Genomic DNA, 23,545 nt, shown 5'->3' with positions numbered 1-23,545 from the left:
TAATTAAACCATATCTCCGCGTCTCCAGGAGAGTCAGCTTTCCCTTTTTACAGGACGAACACAGGGCAGTAGCAGAAACTAGACCTTGCAAACAGGACATGTCAATAATTCTATTCCCAGAACACAATTCCGCATCCTCTTCCTCCTCTGAATCACTCTCCTCAACAGAGTCAGAAACGCTTGCCTCTTCGACCTCCACGGTGGCATCGACTTCTTCGCCCGAAATCGGAATGTCATCGTCAGCTGATTGCTCAGCTGATGTTTCAAAATTCTCAACTGTTTCCTTGGATTTCTAAAATTGATTTGCCGTGAATCTACACTTCTTTTTCCTTCCATGACGCCTATCAGGGTTAGCCATTTCAGCAACCAACTGAACTACACAGCTAGAAAGATGCTGCAGCGCTACAAGAGCTTGAACTGCTGAAGACGCGATCGAAGTGTTGAACAAAATTGATTTACGCACCAAAAGCTGTCACTCACGCGCTGAACATCATGCGCACAACTAGTACAGCTGTACAGCGCGACCTGAGGCCGTGATCGCCATTATTTTATCGTTCCTAGGCAACAGGAATCCTTGAGAACTGTTGCAAAAATTCAAGGTGATAGGCCTTCGAACGGTGGCGCGCGGGGAATACTGAACAATACAAATTTGTTATGCCCATTTTTGCAATTTGTTCCGGAAGTACAGTAATAGGATACTTGTTTAGGCATCCTTACTGGACCATAGCATTGTACTCGTTCGCGGAATTGATCCCAAATTTTGTACGGTGACACTGAGTACTGAATACCGGTTGTTTGAGCTATTTCACGGCAAGATCTAAACATATTCGTGTTTTCCCATACTTTGGGTAGGCTGCCACCTTTTTAATTTGTTTTGGAATGACCAGTCTGAACGGATTTTGCGAATGAGCAACTGGTGATCCCCGTAAATTACTGTCACGATAGATGGCACATTCCTTGTTCTTAATCACGCCCGCCATCCGCTTCGCTGCTGTACTTATGATCCTCATGCATAATTCAGGTGTGTTCTTGTCACCGATATGGAAGTAAAACAATTTGGTGCGCCGCCAAAAGAAATCAAATCAAATTTCTCACATCTCATGATCTGGCTGCACTACAGAGAATCTACAGATTCCACTCCATAGTAAAGTAGTGAAAAGCGGCCTGACCTTGTTACCACACCTGACCTTGTAAACACGTATGTGTGTGTGTGTGTGTTTGTGTGTGTGTTTGTGTGTGTGTGTGTGTGTGTGTGTGTGTGTGTGTGTATGTGTGTGTGTGTGTATGTGTGTGTGCATTTGTGCATGTGTGTGTACACCCCCGCTCACATGCGTGCATGTATGTGTTGCTTCCACAGGCCTAACAGTATATGTGATCACCTTGCTTTTGCCCTTCGTCATTTCTGTGCCACCTTTGTCATCTACACTTGCAGGTATGCTGTCCGTTTATTTCTCCGTTTCAACTTTTGACTAGCAGCTCTTTTTTGCTTATGTTGACTACATAGAAAATACATGTATGCAAACACAGATACGTAATTTGAAATACTATCGTCTAGCCTCTTTAGTTTAGAACCAACATCAAGGGACGGATGGAATTTGTTCTCACTAGTGTGGTTCTTCCTGTCCGTGCTCTATAACCAGTGAATACACAGTGGTTTTTCCAATAGAATCATAAACTCTAAGTTCTTTTAGAGCGAACATTTGTCTATCAGTATTGTTCTTCGGTGGGAAATTTTCGTCTATAATCAAAGTGTGACAACTTGGGAGCTGAGTTGAATGGTTTTTGGTCTGAGGAAGCTGCGATGCTCCATTCGTGCTACATGTATACAGTCAACTTCGCTAGTAACGGCATTCATCCAGGCTCAAAATATCCTGAGTCCTGACGCTAGTAGTGTCCTTACTCACAAAGTCCCTTTGAATATAATATGGACCCATGTTGCTTCATTAGGACATACATGTATATATCAAAACGAAGCTCTTTTCGGGCTCCAAATCAATGCACACTGTGTTTTCATATCACAACGGAAAGGAACAGTGCATCAACGTTCTTGGGAAATGAACTGAGAATAAACTTTGTGCAGCCAGCTATCTTGTCGTGCTTATCGCTCCAACTACATCATGTGCATGTAACGTGCTGCCAGTTGCATGCATGCATGCATGCAGTACCTGGAAGTTGATACAGACACCCAGAACTGACATGATTGGAAGGAATGATTTTGATTGGGCAAGAAATGGTGTGTTTCATGTTTTTTTTAATAAACCAAACAATGGGTTGGGTTTTGGCAGGTTGAAAAAAAGTATAAATTATATAAAATTGGGCTTGGGGTGGTGGGTTAGAGGATAAATTAAATAGAGGGGGGGGGGGGGGCTTTGGAGAATCGAGAGAGAAATCAAACGATGTCGGCAAACATGCCTGCATAAATGCCGACATTTTTTTCCCTCCTACTCATATCAATTCTTCTCTTGTGTTCTTTGTTGTAGTTCTGCAGGTGCAGAGATGTTCAGTATGTATGAAGAGTTTGTTTCGCACGTCATTGCTCTGGAGAAGACAGCGGCAGCCAGTGAGCAATCAAGTAAGACGTGTGCTTTGTTTTTGCCTTGAAAACTTCTCTGCTGAAATACCATTTTTGCTTCTGCTTCGGCTACCGTAGTTGCAATGTGCAAATCCTTTTACATGTACTTTGGTCTCTGGCTGCGCATGATGGCATGAGGGAGCCAAATGATTGAAAAGGTCTGCTAGGGGCTAGAGAACCATCGAGTTGCACACTCTTGGCTATGTACTCTTGATATCGCTAATATCGCCTCTGGTGATGGGTGTACGAGGTCCAAGTGTTGTGTGTGTGTGTATGTGTGTGTGTGTGTGTGTGTGTGTGTGTGTGTGTGTGTGTGTTTGTGTGTGTGTGTGTGTGTGTGTGTGTGTGTGTGTGTGTGTGTGTGTGTGTGTGTGTGTGTGTGCATGCATATGTGGTTATGTGCTTGCACGTGTGCGTGTGTGTGCGTACATACGTGCAATATGCATGCCTGGGTATGTGTGTATGTGCACACATATTTGTGCTACTTAGAAGAGAGTGGCAGCAGCGACAATGACAATAGCAGCACTATCCAGTGTTTACGATCTCTACACTACTTCTTGATAACATCTGCATTGCAAACCCTTTCCGGTAACTCAGTCGTCTGTCCTCCACCTCCACTGAACTGGGGACATAGAGTTCCCACGTTCACACCGCCTCCAGATGCAGCCAGCAAAAGCACTAGCAGGCGCAGTAGAAGAAGCGGGAGCAGCGACAGGACTGATGGTATCCCTGGACTTCGACGGCAGATTTCTTTGCAGCACGTACAGATGGCCAACAAGACAGAGCTAAGTCAGCGCTTGATGAATGTTGCTCTAATGGGTACCAACTTAGCATGTAGTGCTTCCAATTGCTTTGACACAGCACACCATAGTACAGTAGTGCGCAGCCTGTCCCGTGGCTTATCACTGACACTAACCCCGACTCCAACTGAAGATGGTGGTGTATCTACTGGCCATGATTCTCCTACTAAGCTACCATCATCTGCTTCAGCATGGCGCCAGACTATCAAGGAAGACAGTGAACTTGTGGTGAATGTTCATGACAACAACAGCGGTGATGACGGTGATGATGTGGATGGTGATGGGCAGAATCTACCACTTGTTGCTGCAATCTTGGGCGTTGAATGTCGTTCAGCTCATAGTCAATTTGAGCGAATGCTGTTCAAATTCTTTGTGGAGATGATGACATACTCCTTGGTAAGTGTTGGGAGCATGGCTGTGAGGAATAACTTCTCATGTTGTTGTTGGCACCATGCCTTGGTATCTCATCCAAAATATTAGGATACTGGTACACCCACTTAGTAGGCACTTACTTATTTCTTATCCATGTGTGCATGCCTGCGCACGTGTGGGTGGATCGGTGGCCGCGCATGGGCGTACTGGTGCGTCAGTGAGCAATAACGATCTTCTTTTTCTTCTTTTTATTGGCTCAGTATCCGAGTTGAAATCACTTAGCTCGTGGGAGTTGGAAACAAAAAGTCTAAGAAGTAACCCGGTGTCACCATCAAGACTTGGACCACTGACATTGGCTGTTGGCCAGCAATGCTCCAGTTCTTCACTATGGTGTTGCGGAGCAGATACTGTTCCACGTATTCTTCCGACTTCAAACATAATCCTTTGTCTGTTTATCTGCGTGTCTATGCATCTGCATGCCTGTGTGTTTCTTACGCTCGTGTCCTCTGTGCATGTGTGCGTGTTTGTATGTGTGTGCATTTTACACTACATCATCTCACTGGTGGTGGTGGTGGTGGTGGTGGTGGTGGTGGTGATGGTGCTGTTGCTCTCATGCCATTCTCCGCACACATCTCTAGCCCTCCAAACGTTCTGTCAACACTGACTGGGCTCAGCTGTGTAGACAAACATTGGCAGTGCGCCAGCAGGTATGACCATCTCTTTTCCTTTTGTCTGCATGGTGTGTTTCATGTGTTTGGGACTATTGACCACAGACCACTGACCCGTGTGCAAGTATTCATATTCACCATACATTGACTGTGTGACCCGTGTGCAAGTGTCATATTCATACATGGAGAGGACTGTGTAGTCTCAAGAGAGATGAAGATCATGTTCTATGTGCTTTGGGAATCAGATACCCTCCTTTATATCCTTTAGATCCAGTCATGAATAGTCTTAGTGCAATATCCAGTGCAATATCCAGCAACATGTCCGCCATATACATGTACACTCCTCACAGCTTAGGGGTCGTCCATAAAATTAATATCGAACTTTTTTCACAAAACGAAATAATTTTGTTATGGGGTGGGAGGGGGTTGACCAATTTCGTTTCAGAAAACATTGATTCATGTACACGGCCGTTGTATATGCATATATGTCAACATTTTTTACGTTCTGAGGGGGAGGGAGGGAGGGGTCGGGTCTAAACTAAAATAATTCGTTTGGTGAAAAAAGTTCGATATTTACGGACGGCCCCTTACGTAGTGCTGTAGTGCTGTAGTGCTGTAGTGCCGGCTGTAGTGTCGCCTGGTGCAGTAGTGCTCTAGTGCTCTAGTGCCGGCTGTAGTGTCACCTGGTGCAGTGTTCACATTTACTCTTCTGCCTTGACAGTTGAGTTTTTGCTGTTACCTATTTGCTATTTGAGTATGTGTAATTCTAAATTTCTGTGTGTGTGTGTGTGTGTGTGTGTGTGTGTGTGTGTGTGTGTGTGCGCGTACGCGTGTGGGTGTGTGTGCGCGCACGCGTGTGGGTGTATGCGTGCATGTATGCATTCATTCGTGTGTACATGTGTATCTGTGTTTTGTATGTGTGTGCTTGGGCATGTCTGGGTATTTGATGCATGCAGTGTGCACGCTTGACAATGTGTATTTTGCACCCACTGAAGTCTGCCAAGGATCGCTGCTTTTTCTTTGATCAGTTGGCTGCCATCAAGCCACTGAGTACATTCTTTCAGCAACTGCTGTCCACTCCTCTATCACACAAGGTTTGAATTAGGATAAAATATCTATTCATGTCATTCATGTTGTAATGTAGTATTGAATGCCATCCAGCCTCAGAAGTCAGTGCTGGGTGTTGTACAGCCGCCTTAGACCTACGGGCACTGGCTTGGGTGTTAGTGTAATTGGAAGCTAAAGTTGGTTATGATCGGCATGATCACAGCAAAAATACATATTTATTCTCTGCGGAGCCTGGATTGAATTGGCTCAATTTGGTGAGTGAGTAAACGTGACTCTTCACGTGTGTTTCAACCAATTAGTTTTTACTTGATACTGCTACAACAGGTGTCTAGGCCTTTCTGTGTATTATGCAGAAAGGTCTAGACACCTGTTGTAGCACCTGTATACTATTTGCACCTTCATGATGAGCCAGGCCCAACAATTTTGTGAACATTTTTTCTTTCTTTTTAAAAGGTAACATACTGGATATAATACATCATGTACCATGCTGTGGCTGGGGAAATGCTGTCGTTGTTCTTTCCTTTCATGGTTATGTCATGTCATGGATTTCATATGGCTGCTGATCGTTTGCTAGGCCAAAAAAAGCTAACACACACATTCTCTCTCTCTCCCCCTCTCTCTCTCTCTCTCTCTCTCTCTCTCTCTCTCTCTCTCTCTCTCTCTCTCTCTCTCTCTCTCTCTCTCTCTCTCTCTCTCTCTCTCTCTCTCTCTCTCTCTCTCTCCCTCCCTCCCTCCCTCCCTCCCTCCCTCCCCCCCCTCTCTCTCTCTCTCAAGCAAAGTCCCAACAGATTGTGGGAACCAACCAAAGGATCAGACTAGCTGTGTAAAGTGTAGTTGAGGTGTGCTAAAACTTATTTCCACTGCCTGGCACTCTGCAATATAGGTACTGCGAAGGCTGAACTGATAGGGGACAAGAACAAGTGCTACAAACTTCACTTTTGCTCATCATCTTGTCACATGTGGATGGAAATTGTCTTTGCAATGGCTCTACTAAGTTTACAAGTATTTTTTCTTGTTCATGTCTCTCCTATTGCCTTTACTCTTGTGCTTGTTCAGTTTGTTGGCCGTGTCATCTTGTACACACGTCAACTCTTACGCCACCATGGGAATGAGCTGGGGAAAGAGCAAGAGGAGTGCGCGTATGCCGTACTACGCATGTCACTTGACACTGGCTATAGCCTTCTGCCAAGTGTTGTCAAAGTAGAAGATCTGCTGAAGAAGTCAGTCGGTTCTCTCTATCAACCGTTGGTTATCATGGCACAGGTATGTGTACTCTATGCGCTATACTAGTAGCCTACTACAGAATCATACTACTGCATGGAAGTGTGTTCTTTGTTACTATGTACATGTATGGTAAACCTACTTTGTGCTGAAGTCCAACGCCGTTTCTCTTTGTAGTGGTGTTAGTATGTGCATTAAGCCTTGTTCCTGGATGCAGAAAGCAATAAGCCTTGTTCCTCGATCCAGAACATCTACAATGTGGAGGTTCACATATAGTTTTCCACTGAAGATCTTTATGCTTTTACTGAAAACTACTGTGCTAAGTATTTGTTGATTTACAGTATTTCGGCAGGTAGACAGTGTGTGTGTGTGTGTGTGTGTGTGTGTGTGTGTGTATGTGTATGTGCGTGCGTGTGTGTGTGTGTGTGTGTGTGTGTGTGTGCGTGTGTGCATGCGTGTGTGCATGCGTGTGTATGTGTGTGTATTTATCATTGCCCACTAGCAGCTATGTATGCAGTAGTTTGCGCACCACTATGCTGATATGAATTATGACTTTCGCCGTGTGGAAAGTTTCAATGAACTGTTCATAATTATTGAGATTTTCCATTTGAACTACAGTGTATAATATGTTACTACAAGGCTGTGATGCTGAACAGGTCTGCATGCTACATGCAACAATATTGCAGGTCACTCACTGCTGCTTTGTCAATGTGTTCCATGACGTATGTAATTACAAGTACATGTAGTACTGTAGTTTCACAGCAGGGCCGGAGGCTGCTTCCGCAGAGCGGTGCGACCGAAGGGCCATCTTTAAGGGTGGTCTGGGGGTCCTCACCCAGAAAAATTTTGGAATTTAGAAGGCAAATCCTGCACTCTGGGCGACTCCCTGTACAAAATCATACATCGAAACTTTTTCTCCCCGGTTTTGGACGTTCCACGTGGACCGACTTTTTGGGAAGTTGGTACGGCCATGGCCGTACCGGCCGTACCAGTGGCGCCGGCCCTGCACAGGTACTCAATATCGATTTGGTCTTCTCACTTTTGTTATTGTTGCTAGACTGAACGTCAATGGCGTCATCAGGAGCGTCAAATTCAAGACCGATGGTGGGACACTCATTGCACTGTGCTCCTGCAGTAAGTACGACCTAATGGTATGTATGGGTACAGGGACGGATACGGGTACAGGTATGGGTACAGGGACGGATACAGGGACAGGTATGGGTACAGGGACAGGTATGGGTACAGGGACAGGTATGGGTACAGGGACAGGTATGGGTACAGGGACAGGTATGGGTACCGAGACGGATACGGGTACAGGGGCATGTATGGGTACAGTGACGGATATGGGTACAGGGACAGGTATGGGTACAGGGACGGTTACGGGTACAGGGACGGATATGGGTACAGTGACGGATACAGGGACAGGTATGGGTACAGGGGGGATATGGGTACAGGGACGGATACGGGACCGGTATGGGTACAGGGACAGGTATGGGTACAGGGACGGATACGGATACAGGGACAGGTATGGGTACAGGGACGGATACAGGGACAGGCATGGGTACAGGAACAGGTATGGGTATAGGAACGGATATGGGTGTGTTTGCGTGTGTGCGTGCATGTATATCTGATGCGTTTCTGACCTTATCCACTATGGTGGCAGACTACGGGCACAGAGCCGTCAGCTGCATGAATCTATCAACTCATCAAGTCGTCTTGCACAAGATCGGGTCTTTTCACGGCAGCGGCGAGTTGAGTGGTTTCTCTTGGATGCTACCAAAGCATCGTTTGACCAACTTCACCGCACAGTGACATTATGGAGACATCTTGTCAATGTCTTCTGCCATACCCGGTAAGTACTAACATGTTTGTACATTGTGGCATGCACTGGCAACAGGGATTTCTATTTACTATATCAAGGGTAAGGCATCAAGTAGCCATTGTTCAGTGCCCTGATAGGTACACATATTGTCTAGCTTGTTGAATTGCTTTGTTTGTATTGGCCTCCAGTAGTTCCTCAGGTGACACAGACACTCCATGTTAACAACAGTGCTACAGTGCTGCAGTGCTACAGCGCTACAGTGCTGCAGCGCTACAGTGCTGCAGCGCTACAGTGCTGCAGTGCTACAGTGCTGCAGTGCTACAGTGCTACAGTGCTACAGCGCTACAGTGCTACAGCGCTACAGTGCTACAGTGCTGCAGTGCTACAGCGCTACAGTGCTACAGTGCTACAACGCTACAGTGCTACAGCGCTGCAGTGCTGCAGTGCTACAGCGCTGCAGTGCTGCAGTGCTACAGTGCTCCAGCGCTACAGTGCTACAGCGCTGCAGCGCTACAGTGCTGCAGCGCTGCAGTGCTACAGTGCTACAGTGCTACAGCGCTACAGTGCATTGTAATGAAGTGTCACATGCCACTCTAGTAGTTACCGGTTTGATAAAATTTAAAAATTTAAAATTGCATGGTTTGCCTGAGACTAGGTTAGACCGCGTTTTCCGCATCCGTACAGTAGGAACGCCACCGCCCTCAAGGATCAAGGCACAGTCGCAACTTCTAAATCGGTGGGAGATGAGTAGATCAGACCCACCACCAAAGTGGTCAAAGACCGAAAAATCCCATTCAATGCATCCATGTTTCCCACGTGCCGGTCCACGAGTTCCCAATTAACTGTGGGTTGCAGCACGGCTGGGAAAATCCTTCCGCTTCCAAGCATGACTTGACCTGATACCCTCTATTCTCAATAATGGTCTTAGACTATCCCATTATATCTGCCTGTGGTTGTGATGTGGATACTATTTTGATAATAGGGATTGATATGTATTATGTGATGTGTATCTAGGGTTTGCCGGGTGTTAGCGGCCGTCGTGAGTTTCCTTCGGGACCGGACACGATAATCTACTCTGTTCATGTATCTGAATGCACAAGTATATGTCCACTTTTCATGCTACTAATGTGTCAATATGTAGAGGTGTGTGGAACACTGCTATCAGCTGGCCTGTCAGTTGGCAAATTGACCCCACAGAAGCTCCAAATCGAACACGACTGAGACTACAACCATGCTATTTTGACATGGACAGCCGCTTTCTGCTACCAGAGCGACGGAAACAGAGGCAAGGTAGGTTTTCTTCCCTTTGCTATGTATCTACAATCTTGAACAAATAAGTGTGCACAATTGCATGTTAAAGGTTAATAAAGCCTTGTGTACGGGCAATAAAATTCTCCAGATAATCATACAAACTGACGTATAGAAGCGCTTAATTAAGCGTAGACTACCCAAAATGTATAGAAAATCAATTTAAGTAAACCAATTGGGAGCACGAAATGAAGAAAAAAACATTCAGGCAAAGGAGGCAGCAGAACTATTAGCGTGCTGTATGTTGAAGGTTACTAGTAGTGCTTAGCTTTACTTATTGTGCTTAGTGTACTCAGTGTACTCAGCCTACTCCGCTTTTTAGTTTGAGGAGGTTCAATATACCGTAAAGTACCGCCAGAGCGCCCCGTCTCGCGAGAGCGCCCCACCTTGATTTTACAGCCATTGGAAAAAAAATCGTATGGAAGAGTGCTACTATAGTCTGTTTCAAAAAGATTTACAATCAGGTTTGGGTCTTAAAAAGTATGAAGATAAGGGAAATTTGGACAACAAAGTACATAGAATGGCTTGTTAGGACACGGCAAATTGTTCTGTGAAGGTTTCGGAACAATTGAACCAACCGTTAAGGAGTTAGAATTTCGGCCAGGTTTCCGGCCTTTTCCCATGGTTTACAATTTGCCCAGGAAGCCAGTATCGATTTTTTATCAAAACCCACGATTTATCCTTTCCTTTTTGGCCTTGTGGTTATGAATGCTGTCTGCTGACCATGAAGTTGTGAGTTCAAATCCCAACCTATCCTCAAGTCAAACTTTTTTTTCATTGTTTTGGTGATCAAGCTGGTACAAGACAAAGAAGATGGCTGCACCAAACGACTTGTTGTTGGAGCTCGCGCTTCCTGCCGAACTGACTGACACTTGACTGGCTCACGCCATGTGAACACACCCACAACACTGCAATGGTGTGAGTGAATTATAATGGAAGTCATCGCGCTGTAGCTTTTTGAGATTTATTTTAGTATTTCAAGATCGCCAATTTATTTGAATTTTAGCAGTCAACGCCGTCTTCTATCAGCGTTCACAAGCGTCTGCTTTTCTCAAAATGTCGTCGAAGTCACACGGATAGCTTTGCCAAGTCATGGCCAGTGGGAGTATGTCCGTGTCGATGTCGTCACACGGTGAGTAAATTGCATCGCAGCTCAAAGAAACTATTTTGGTCACAAAACGAATTGGGACCCATGCAGCTCGTCAACATTTACAACACTTTCGTTTCGACATGTCCTCCGACTCCATTATCGATACGAGGAAGAACTCGTTTGTTGTAAACCAGACGTACATGACAGTATCAACGTGAGTGAGTTGTCATTTTTCCTGCTTTCGCGCGGAATATTTCTTCGAGTTCACGGTGAGTTTTTCCAGGCAGCGCTCGAGTGCTCATACGGTAAGACGCCAAACTCTGCGGGCGATCGCCAGGATTGTAAATCTTTTTGAAACGGACTGTAAGTTTGTACGGTGTGAGAACTTTAGTGTACTAAGGTCACACGTGACATGTTCTTATGTGGAGCTCGCATCCCCTCGAAGGTAAACTGGGTATGGATTGACTGCACAACGTGCATTGTTTGTACAAGGTTCGTGTCGTATGACCTACAGACAGGAAACCACCTCCACAAGACGACCACGAAAGGACGAGATGGTGGGGCGCTCTGGCGGTACTTTACGGTACTTGTACACTCAATTCTCTCTCTGTATGTGTGTGCGTGCGTGCGTTTGTCTGTGTCTGTTTGTCTGTGTCTGTGTCTGCGCACATGTATTCGTGCATGTTTCTGCATTTGTTATGCTAGCCATTCATCCATGTCACAATGAGTTGTCATACCTGTTTACCAGCCAACACAGTCTCTTGTTAGAGCCAGGTTTGGCCAATCGAGGGCTGCTGGATTCAGGTGAAGTCATCAAGTAAGTCCCTCCCCCTCCCCCCCCCCCCCTCCCCTCCCCCTGCAACTCATTTCAGTAGTGTGTGTGTGTGTGTGTGTGTGTGTGTGTGTGTGTGTGTGTGTGTGTGTGTGTGTGTGTCCCATATGGTGCAGTGGTATGTGCAGCGATTTCCAATCGATAGGTTGCGGGTTTGATTCCCGACGATTATGGTCACAGTCTTTCTTCTCTTTCTCAGACTCTTCCTGACTTTTCTTTCATTCTCCTGGGTGGTTACCAACAGCCAGTGCATGCCGGAGTATGTGGTGTGATGTGTGTGCGGGAAAAAATGAAAAACCAAAAATAGGGATTCACTGGCCAGAAAAAGTCACTTCAAATAGCTGTATGGTGTAGACCAGGCTGAATAGTGACGGTCAATTCTTCAGCCTTGCAAGCTGTTGAATGGTGCAATCCCAGCACAAGTTGCGATGGCTTCTGCCATAGCATTCCTATCATCGCCTCCGGCGATGGGCGTCAAAAGGTCAAAGGTGTGTGTGTGTGTGGCACAGATCTTTGTGACCTTTGCTGAAGACTAGATACGGTTTCCGTGTGCCTACCATATCGAGGTGACTTAACATGACTTTCCCTGCATGTCATCATTGGTCAATATTTGAGATGTTTTGTATTGAGTGGCATCACAGGTACTTGATTATCGTTCAATACACGGCAAGTATTTGTTTGCCGCACAATACACAACACATATTTGATTGCTGCTCAATACAAGACCAGAAGGCATTGTAATGCTCATAACCACTTGTTCTATATCCAAAGAACTTTATTGAAAATCCATGATAACGTGATCGGAAAGATGATAAGAAAATCCAAAGTCAACACAGGCAATTGTTAGCAGTCACTACTATCAAAGCAGATCATTATTTGCCATATCGCACCTTGGAAACCTGGCTAAAACCACTTGTTTTGGTATACTGGTGCTTTGCAAACATTCTATTCTCTCACAAGGTACATGTACTAGTGTCCAACTGTAGGATTACTTCCTGTAATATGCATGTGTGTGTGTGTGTGTGTGTGTGTGTGTGTGTGTGTGTGTGTGTGTGTGTGTGTGTGTGTGTGTGTGTGTGTGTGTGTGTGTGTGTGTGTGTGTGTGTGTGTGTGTGTGTGTGTGTGTATGTGTATGTGTATGTGTGCCCAATTGTGTGTGTGTCCAATTGTGTGTGGGTGTATGTGTGTATATTTCTGTGTGCACATTGTGATTGGTGTGCGTGATGTTTAGAGCTAACTTGCCATGCACCAGTGTCACGCCTGGACATACAGCCGTTGGAGAGATTCTTATTGGTGAGAAATGTTACGGACTGTTTTTCTTCTTTCTGGTAGAAAGAGAATGTGTGCGTGTGTGTGTGGGGGGGGGGGGGGCACTCTTACCAGACTAGCTGCTTCAAAGTAGACATAATTGTCCAACTGTGTCTCCTGGAAAATTATTTGAGTATTGGAATGTTTGGTGTAATTAATTGGTTCACCCCACTGAGCTGCATATTTTGGTTTTCTTGTGCTCTTGTATATTGTAGGGAGTGACAATGTGTACTTTGTTGGCGAAGAATCCCGTAAAGATGCCAATCTTTCTGCCGTAAGTTTAACTTGTCTGTCTTGCAGATCATGCTCCTGTTTACTTTGATCTCATATTGCTTACTGTAAGTCTACCAATTTTCGGCTCATTCTTATTTCGGCCTCCCAGGGCTAAAACACATTTCGGCCTCCCATGGCTAAAACACATTTCGGCCTCCCAGGGCTAACACATTTCGGCCTCCCATGGCTAAAACACATTTCGGCCTCCCAGGGCTTAAACACATTTCGGCCTCCCATGGCTAAAACACATTTCGGCCTCCCATGGCTAAAACACATTTCGGCCTCCCAGGGCTAAAACACATTTTGGCCACATTAAATTTTCGGCCTGTACCGTTGCTGCCGGTATACTCTGTCACAATGAACCTTGCAAGACAATATTTTGGCTTCAACAAATTTTCGGCCAAATATGACCAGGTCGAAAATAGCTGAACATTAATGCTTGCAAGTATGCGCCAAATATTTGTTGACTGACAGTATTCACAACAACACACTGTCCCCTTTGTCTCATATTGCTCATCCACAACAATACTCCATCCGCAGTCCAACACATACTCTTACCGTGTACATGTACATTCACTGTTGACGCTGGCCTTCCACTGGCCGCTACTCGCCACTTGCGAAAGTACTAGTATTCGCTAGGCAACTCACGGGGGAAGTTGATCACACACATTGAAGGATATTGATAGTTAAACTACCACTGTGCCGCGCTCTCCATTTGCATCACATGTTGTTTTTGTTTGTAGATTTTGCAAGGTAGCTCAGAGCAGTGTCATATGTGGCCGTATGCAGATATCTTGGAAATTCTTTGTCGCCGGTACAACCTCAAGGTAGTTTTTCTGTGATTCTTTCTTGCCTGCATCTTGTTTAATATGGCCTTGTAGTAAAAGAACTCTTGTGATGCACTGGATGACTGGAATCTAGAGCGTTTAGTGTTGTTGAATATGTAATACTGTTTCTACTGTAGCATGCATTGAAATTGGTGGAGCTGGGATGTTTGAGCACCTTCAACAGTTTGATTGATATAGTTTGTGGTTTGAGAAAGAATTGTAGCAACAGTTGCCCATTGCTAGCCTGTGTAGCTGCTTCCCTGAATGTTCTCAGTCTGTTGACCCTGTGCTACTGTATTTGAATGTTCTCAGTCTGTTGACCCTTTGCTGCTGTGTTTGAATGTTCTCAGTCTGTTGACCCTGTGCTACTGTATTTGAATGTTCTCAGTCTGTTGACCCTGTGCTACTGTATTTGGATGTTCTCAGTCTGTTGACCCTGTGCTACTGTATTTGAATGTTCTCAGTCTGTTGACCCTGTGCTACTGTATTTGAATGTTCTCAGTCTGTTGACCCTGTGCTACTGTATTTGAATGTTCTCAGTCTGTTGACCCTGTGCTACTGTATTTGAATGTTCTCTTGTTGGATCCTGCTTGGGTTGCTGCTGTCTCATAAAAATTATATTATGGTTTTCTGGCAACGACATCATTGTGCAAGGAATGTACAATGTGGATGAACCACTATAGTACCGTAAAGTACCGTTGATCCGCCCCCTCTCTAATTGCCGCTCCCCGTCGATTTTCTGCCTGTGAAGCGACTTCGGTGTATACAACGAAATACGATGTTGGACCGACGCATGCACTGCTGTACACAATACGTGCGAGTGCAGGATGAAAATGTGCACAATCCAACACATCGAGTCTGAACTTCCACGTTGTTGTACATCGTACTGCACTTGCCAGCCTTGATCCAATTCCCGCCCCCTGCCGAAAATCTAGCTGGGAAGCGACATGGCATGGGGGGGGGGGGGATCAACAGTACTTTACGGTATTACCAGTATGCACGTATTACCAGTATGCACCAGTATGCACGTATTACCAGTATGCACCAGTATGCACGTAGATTGTCATCATACCCGTGTACACATACAGGCACTTGCCAGGAGGTAAGGGGATGGCTTTTATAATTACACTTGTATTGCATGCAACGAAGCCTGCGATGAAGTTCTATAATAACGATGAGATCCAGGTAAGATAAATTCTGTCACTAAAAGTCACGTATTTCAGTTATAAGCAAGATGTTGTAAGATGTTGTGTAGTCAGAAAGTGCAACAGCTAGCACAATACTGACTGATGTGATACTGCCATTCAACCACCTGATGATAAGCTTTCTCACGTCTTGGATGCGCAAACCAACAGCCTTCAAACTTGGAAGGTTCTAAGTTACGAGATAACATGAGAAATTGGAACATGTAACATTTTGGTCCTTTCTTTTTAAATTTAATCCTTGGCTCTCCATCCGAGTATTTTTCTTTACATGGACTTCTCTTGATTCTGTGATAGGACAATGCTATGGAGCTGTTTCTGGCTAGTAACAAAACTGTGCTACTGGCATTCGAGTCTACAACGGTAAGACGAGCGCTACACTGCCATCACATCTGCTCCTTCTCCAAAGTAGATAAACTGCTGCCTTTAAAAATCTTGTCACAGACAATGTCACTGTGTCAGGTGGCAGCAGCAGCAGCAGAGGGAACAGCAGCAGCAGTGGCGGTGGCGACAGTAGCAAGGACAGTGGCAGTAGCAGAGATAGCGTCAATAGCAGCAGTGGCAATAGCAATAGCAGCAGTGGCTCCTGGGCTTTCAACCCCTCTTGTTCCCAATATAATATTTTAGTTTAAAAAAATAGCTTCAGCTCGTAAACACACATAGATACATCGCCCTGCATGCATACCCTCGATACCCTTCGCATACATACACATCCTACCAAGTTGCTTTACGTTATTATCCTGCCCTCGAAAGCCCTATTTGAATATGGTGGCCAGCTAGCTCTCTTTGACGGCACAGTACGGGACACGTACGGGATAGCACCCCAGCCTCCAGGCATGGCGTATCATGTGATGATGGCCCTACCACACACACACACACACGCACACGCGCGCGCGCGCGCACACACACACGCACACACGCACACACACACACACACACACACACACACACACACACACACACACACTGAAATAAAGCGCTGTAGACCCTGGCTAGCGCCAGATGCTACTAAAGTAACGTCTTTACATATATAGCTACGGAAATTAAATGTACTTATGCACTTCAGATGCACATACATGTGTGTATCGATGCACTGATGTTGTGATGCACTGATGCACCGATACACTGATATTCATGTATATCGCTATAGATCTATCCTGTCAAACCCTGTAAGCATGTGAATGTACCTTTCGAAAGCAGCATAGTTTAATCCGTTACAACTTACAAGATACAAGCACTGCTTTGTGGTAGTGTGTGATCGTGCACATGTAGTGCTTTTTTATTTGTAGCAGTGTGTCTCTACTGTGAAAGTAGGGATAACTATTGATTTATCATGATGGTGATGGGCTAAATACTGATTTGTGCTGAGTGTTGCTACTCTTTGAGGCTGATGCAAGCTGAATAGTTGGCTAGTTCTTGATTGCTGCAGCTGTGCTCTTTTGTGCCCTAGGTTCGTGATGAAGCCTTCAAGAAGCTTATCAGTCTGAACTTACCCAATCTCATGGACTACAATGACTCTGTAAAGGGTTCCTTTCTTCGCCAATCCATCAAGCAGCGGTAGGTAATAGTAATCCATTTTCAATCCATCAAGCAGCGGTAGGTAATAGTAATCCATTTTCTCCTTCTTCTTCACTCACACGTCCATTTCAAAGCTGTTTCTGTGCTCCTTGTTTTGGTCTACTGATCAATCAGTAGTTACTTGCATAACAAAATGCCTATCCGTGTTGCATTTTTTGGTTGTGTTTATCGCAAGTAGTTATTGTGCTTGATGTAGTGGTGGTGGCGCTGCTGCTGCTGTGTTTTTGTTTCAAATCTTTATTCTCACGATAGCCAGTGGCCAATAAGTTGTTGTTGTTGTTGTTGTTGTTGTTGTTGTTGTTGTTGTTGTTGTTGTTGTTGTTGTTGTTGTTGTTGTTGTTGTTGTTGTTGTTGTTGTTGTTGTTGTTGTTGTTGTTGCTGTTGGCAGCTGGCAGGAAGGGTACCTGTCTAATTTTGAATATCTCACTCATCTCAACAAGCTGGCTGGACGATCGTTCAATGACCTCATGCAGTATCCGGTCTTTCCGTTTGTGTTGGCTGACTACACAAGTGCTTCTCTTGATCTGACAAATCCTGCAACATTCAGGTTAGCACTTTATTAGATAGTGGCTGCCTGCTATGATGACGTGCTATTAGTAGTAGATGTGATGGTGTATTCCAGTACGTACAATATCGAAACATGCAGCGCGTAAGGTGGGTGCATGCATTCATGCCATCTGTGAATGGTGGATTGCATGAAGAGTACTACCATCACGCAATGCAAACTTTTTCCAGTTTATGGGCTCCCACCACATCTCTTCTCTGAGACTAAAGCAGAACTAGAAGATGTGTAGAGATACTAGTGCACTTGGAAATTTTCAGCAGGCAATTCTGATACACAGAGACTAAATAAGTGATCAGTTTTCCAAAGCAAAGAGACTGTTTTGGGAAAGGGAGAGAAAAAGGAAGAGAAAGAAAGAGAGAGAGAGAGAGAGAGAGAGAGAGAGAGAGAGAGAGAGAAAATAAAGTTTATAAGTCCTGTGTAAAATTTACTGCAGAATGACTGTGTTGGAGCGTACGAACAATTCAAAGTGTGTCTTACTATGGTCATACTGTTTGCATGCAGAGACTTGTCCAAGCCAATTGCAGTCCAAGATGAGAGTAAAGTGCAGAAGTACTGTGAGAAGTATGATGTAAGTACTCATTTTGTGCAGCGGAGTGATTTCTTCTGACAGCATTCAATCTTCACAACTCAACAAGAGATTAGAAATTACCAATGTAGTCTGTGCACTTTCAGTAGCGGCACTTATCGACAGGACTTGCTGGGATGCTTTCTCTTTGAGTGAACAATATTGCTCCCTAAGTGGATGCTGAGTATTTTGTCAAGCTTCTTCACTCATTCTTGTGTCTGTGTGTTGGCCTGTCTCTGTCTTCTAAAGTGTTCCTTTTGTTACGTGATGTGATAATTTATGACGATTTCAAGGAATGAGACTCCGAGTGGAAAATAACCCATTCCTAACCATTGCCTCTGTTATAGACTGAAATGTTCGGTACTGGGTTTGGTTTGACTGAAATGTTCGATACTGGGTTTGGTCTGTTTGTACATGCACCTATGCCAGGTATATGCTTACCGAAACTACCATTGATCCACCCCTCTCTAATTTCCACCCCTGTCAAAGTTCTACCTGTGAAGCGACTTCAGCGTACATGTAATGTTATGCTTTGAAATACGCTGTTGGCCTGACGCATGTACCGCTGTACACAATACGTGCCAGTGCAGGTATGCCTGTGGATGAAAATGTGCACTATCCACCACGCCAAATCTGATCTTTCTCGTTCGTGTACACCGTACTGCACTTGACAGCCTTGGTCAAATTCCCCCGTTGAAAACCAGCAGGGAAGCGACTAAGCGACTAAGCGTTGGCTGCGGCTTGACGGCATTTTACAGCATATTCTGCGTGTATGTGTGCATATTGTGTGTGTATGTGTTTATGCACACACGTACACACACACATACACCAGGGTTCTAGCCAAAGGGGGGTAGGGGGGGCGCAGCGCCCCCCTACTCTGTTTGCGCGCCCCCCCTCCCCCCCCCCTGTGAAAAATTGCCGCCCCCCCCCCCCCCAGGCCTACTCATTTTCCGATTTTCGTGTTTTTCATGCATAGATGGTTCATAAAGGCACATTTGTCTGGGATGAAGTCAGGGATTCGCCCCATATACGTTGCATTTGGCGTGGCAAGACAATATTGGAAAGTGGAAAAATGGGATATAGGGTAACTGTTTCCCATGCCCACCCCCCTACTATTTTGACCTGAGTAGAACCCTGTACACACATTATGTACGTTGGGTTGAAATCTTGAAAATCGGACACCTCTTACTTCCTACATGTAGTACCTTATCCGAAGTACTTTCACTGGGGATTAGAGGGTGAAACAGGTACATGCTGCCGTATCCTGGGACAGATACCCTGGCCTGATGCTGTCGACCGCTGGGTGGTGCAATAACCAAGTGAGCCATCTTTTCAACATTTCCAACATTCTTCCGATTTTCTCTCTCCCTCCTGGTGGAGACCCACATGACCCATGTCCGTGTGTTCATCCGTGTGTGTATGTGTGTGTGTATGTATGTGTGTATGCATGTGTATGTGTGTGCATGTGTGTATGTGTGTATATGTGTGTATGTGTGTCTGTGTGTCTGTGTGTCTATGTGCCTGTTTGTGTGTGTGTGTGTGTGTGTTATGTGTTATGTGTGTTATGTATGGTACATGATACATGGTATGTCTATTGCACAGTACATGGACCACGAGTACCGTAATGTTGATCCATCGGAGCGTATGCATCACTGGACACCCTATCACTATGGCTCTCACTATAGCAATGCTGGCATAGTGCTGCATTTCCTAGTGCGTCTTATGCCATACACCACTCTGTTTCTAGATTTCCAAGGTCAGTACACCTCAATTCTACCTTTAATGCCTTTAATGCTGAGCCATACATGTGCTTGGTTTAGTCTACTTCCAAAACTTCAAACTACTGAATAACGTGTGCCATTGCGAGCGAGATCGAAAAAAATCATATTAGTGCTGGCGTAATAGTTTTTGCCTTCACTCACTCAGTCAATTTATAATGTCGACACTATTACAAATGATTTTTTTGTAAACATTTTATCACTGAAAAGTTAAAACACAATCTCGCACCGGCGCACATTATCACTCTCGACATTGCTAGTCAATATATCAAGGCCAGGTAGCCTGGTAGTACAATGATGCACTACTAATGTTAATGCTTACAAGAAAATATGTTCTCTGTTGTCAGTGCCCAAAATTCTATTACCGAATGTTCATAGCTTTGCTACCTTAGTATTTCTAAGGGAATTGCACATATTAGTGTTAGTCAGAGATGAGAACTCCACACATGTGGTGATGAACAGTTTCTAGTCCTGCCTGTTTGCTGGTTTGCTTTTATGACTCCATGTATTGCTGGTCCTTGGTTGTTGCTTTATTTCGGGCTCCTAGTATTCGCAGGTGTAGGCCTGCACAGCCCTTGGCGTGACAACAAGGCCAGGTCTCATAGAGTATCACTGTGGTCCAATCATGGTTACACGTACACATGCAGTGATCATCTTTCTGATTTATCCTTACTTACCTACATGCACTACAGTATAGACAGTTGTCTACCTTGCGCCATTACTGCACCCATTAATCCCACAGTCCCGAATGGAGTTGGGGTTTTTGCCACCTCATTTTCCTCACCCCTACTGAAGCCTTTGTCATCTCTGCCCCCTTCTCCTGGTATATAATGTTTTAACATAAAAGTGATGAGTAGTCTTGGTTGTACCATCTGATGAGTGTTTTTCCATACACGAGACTCTGAGTAACGGCAAAGAAGGACTTGTTTCCACCAGTTCTGTTTGAGAATTGCACTACATATTGTATATGTATGCCTTGCTTGATAGTTTAACAGGTATGATGATGACAGCATAGCACAAGGTGGAGGACACACTATGATGCTGGAAATCAGTGTTCCTGTTTCTGGTTGCAGTCAGGAACACTGTTTACAGACCGTGTTTTCCTCTGCCTTGTGCTATGCTGTCATCATCACACCTGTTGAACTATAGTATTGTAGTGCATGTAGTGCAGGAATGAACCATTGTGTTCTACATTTTCTGTTGTTCAGATAACAACTTTGACATACCTGACAGGACGTTCCATAACATTCAAACCACCTGGAGATTAGCATCTTCACTTTCCTCTTCTGATGTCAAAGAGCTTATTCCAGAGTTCTTCTATTTACCTGAGTTTCTACTAAACAACGAAGGTGTGTTGTTATTATTATTATTATTATTGCCGCTGTCCCCGCCGCTTCCACCTCCTCCACCGCTGCTGCTGTTCTGCTGCTGCTGCCGCCGCCGCTGTTGCTGCTGCTGCCCCTGCTGCTGCTGCTGCTGCCGCCACTGTCGCCACCTCCGCTGCTACCACCGTAGCTGCCGCCAGTGCTACCATCACTACCGTACCGGCGGCGGCTGTTGTGCACGTTGTGTTTAACTTTAAAAAGTTGTTAGTTGTTGTTGTTCATGTGTACATCAGGTGCCAAGTATTGTCAGTTAGTGGCATTATTTCACTTCAGACTTACACTCGTCTCACTTTTTTATCATTTTAAAGTTTATCATGATAGTGCAGGACGGCAGGAGTTACTTATCAATGCTGCAGATGTAGGTATAATTTTGTACATTCACTGTATGGCATAGAGTAATTTGAATAGTTCTCCAATCAGTTAGAATGGTGGCACCATGTTTGGATATGGATAGAATAAATTTCTGTGTATATTGTAGCTTGTAGTTGAGACTTGAAGTTGTTGTAAAAATGTCTGAAGGCAGCCTGTGCACGCTGAGCCTGAGCCTGAGCCCGAGGGAACATGATTGTATTTGTGCTCTCCTCTGCTACTGCTGCTGCTGCTGCTGCTGCTGCTGCTCTAGGATTTGCATTCGGAGTTCGTCAAGATGAACACGTTGTGCATGATGTTCATCTACCTCCTTGGGCTAACAACAACGCAAGAACGTTCATATTGAAACACAGACAGGCAAGTGACATTGTTCTGCTGCATTTCAAGTGACCGGTCAATCTCTTTCTTCACCTCCTGTCCATCTCTTTTTGTCAGTATATCTGTCCGTTGTGTAGCTACTCTCCTCTCCAGTTCTCCAGTTCTGGCCAATCAAGTTTGATCTCATGAGTAAAGTAGCGCCGCATTTGAGTGCAAGGGCTGGTATTCTTGTTGGAAAGGCTGGTATTCTTGTTGGAAAGGCTGGTATTCTTGTTGGAAAGGCTGGTATTCTTGTTGGAAAGGCTGGTATTCTTGTTGGAAAGGCTGGTATTCTTGTTGGAAAGGCTGGTATTCTTGTTGGAAAGGCTGGTATTCTTGTTGGAAAGGCTGGTATTCTTGTTGGAAAGGCTGGTATTCTTGTTGGAAAGGCTGGTATTCTTGTTGGAAAGGCTGGTATTCTTGTTGGAAAGGCTGGTATTCTTGTTGGAAGGGCTGGTATTCTTGTTGGAAAGGCTGGTATTCTTGTTGGAAAGGCTGGTATTCTTGTTGGAAAGGCTGGTATTCTTGTTGGAAAGGCTGGTATTCTTGTTGGAAAGGCTGGTATTCTTGTTGGAAAGGCTGGTATTCTTGTTGGAAAGGCTGTGTAGCGCCCCCAGCATTCTTCCAGCATTATTTCCCAGCATTATTTTATCCATTACCAGTAGTACTGTGACCCACACCCTGGTGACCCACACCCTGGTGACCCACACCCTGGTGACCCACACCCTGGTGACCCACACCCTGGTGACCCACACCCTGGTGATCCACCCCCTGATGACCCACACGGAGGTGACCCATGCCCTGGTCAGCACTGCACTTCACACACAATCCATTATGAATCAATCCTGGCCGAAACGTTGACAAAGTTACTGGATCGCGTGTGAAATGCAGTGCTTACTTGAGTGTAGGCGAGTTGCCTGCAAACGATTTAGCAATTATTTAATAAAGAGTTGTGGAAGTGCCGTTAATTTATGGTTTATTGAGGGAACCCCAGATAAGTGTGCATGAGTGCTTCTTGCACCTTAGACTTTAGTTGCAAGTCCTGTTGAAGAATATGTTTTGGTTGATGGCCCAGAGTTCATCTCCTAATAAGGAAGGACCTGCAGAAGCATGCGCTTATATTAACATATTTGTGTACCTGTGCGTGTGCGTTGCTGCTGCTGCTGCTGCGACTGCGACTGTGGTGTGTTTATTATTACTATTTCTGCAGGCACTGGAATCAGAATATGTATCACAGCATCTTCATTTGTGGATTGATTTGATCTTTGGCTATCGACAAACTGGTCCCGCCGCTAAGGAATCCATCAATGTTTTCCACCCCGCTGTAAGCCTTTCTGGTGTAGTTGTGCAGATTGTGGGTGTTGTGTCAATCCATTAATGTGCCCCCCCCCCCCCTCTTTGTGCGGGTTGTGTGTCAATCCATTAAAGGGGAAGTTGAGGCTAACATCAAACTTTCACCAGTTGTAGTCTTCGGGGTGCTGAGTCGAATGGTCTTGGTCCGAGGAAGCTGAGACGCTCCCTTCCTACTTTAATCCCAATCGAACTCGCGCACTTCCACCGAAACTGGGTGAATGCGCTCTACTAG

At 45.1% G+C, this 23,545-nt stretch overlaps 1 protein-coding gene across 1 annotated transcript in view; it reads left to right on the top strand.

The window, feature by feature from the left end:
* The window catches only part of LOC135809039 (uncharacterized), a 62,379-nt gene that overhangs the window by 29,135 nt on the left and 9,699 nt on the right, over positions 1-23,545 (top strand). The window contains exons 23-43 of the mRNA XM_065322297.1: positions 1,358-1,432; positions 2,481-2,572; positions 3,062-3,768; positions 4,383-4,451; positions 5,369-5,506; positions 6,537-6,743; positions 7,759-7,835; positions 8,365-8,553; positions 9,665-9,813; positions 11,627-11,738; positions 12,985-13,046; positions 13,277-13,335; positions 14,078-14,161; positions 15,661-15,726; positions 16,814-16,920; positions 17,330-17,488; positions 18,008-18,074; positions 19,674-19,827; positions 21,058-21,198; positions 21,857-21,960; positions 23,171-23,284. Coding sequence (XP_065178369.1) covers positions 1,358-1,432; positions 2,481-2,572; positions 3,062-3,768; positions 4,383-4,451; positions 5,369-5,506; positions 6,537-6,743; positions 7,759-7,835; positions 8,365-8,553; positions 9,665-9,813; positions 11,627-11,738; positions 12,985-13,046; positions 13,277-13,335; positions 14,078-14,161; positions 15,661-15,726; positions 16,814-16,920; positions 17,330-17,488; positions 18,008-18,074; positions 19,674-19,827; positions 21,058-21,198; positions 21,857-21,960; positions 23,171-23,284 — 2,932 coding nt within the window. The remainder of the gene's footprint in view (positions 1-1,357; positions 1,433-2,480; positions 2,573-3,061; positions 3,769-4,382; positions 4,452-5,368; positions 5,507-6,536; positions 6,744-7,758; positions 7,836-8,364; positions 8,554-9,664; positions 9,814-11,626; positions 11,739-12,984; positions 13,047-13,276; positions 13,336-14,077; positions 14,162-15,660; positions 15,727-16,813; positions 16,921-17,329; positions 17,489-18,007; positions 18,075-19,673; positions 19,828-21,057; positions 21,199-21,856; positions 21,961-23,170; positions 23,285-23,545) is intronic.

The sequence above is a fragment of the Sycon ciliatum genome, chromosome 2 (assembly GCF_964019385.1).
Source record: "Sycon ciliatum chromosome 2, ocSycCili1.1, whole genome shotgun sequence".
In the NCBI taxonomy this organism is placed as follows: Eukaryota; Metazoa; Porifera; class Calcarea; order Leucosolenida; family Sycettidae; genus Sycon; species Sycon ciliatum.
This window is presented reverse-complemented; position numbering and strand designations above follow the sequence as displayed.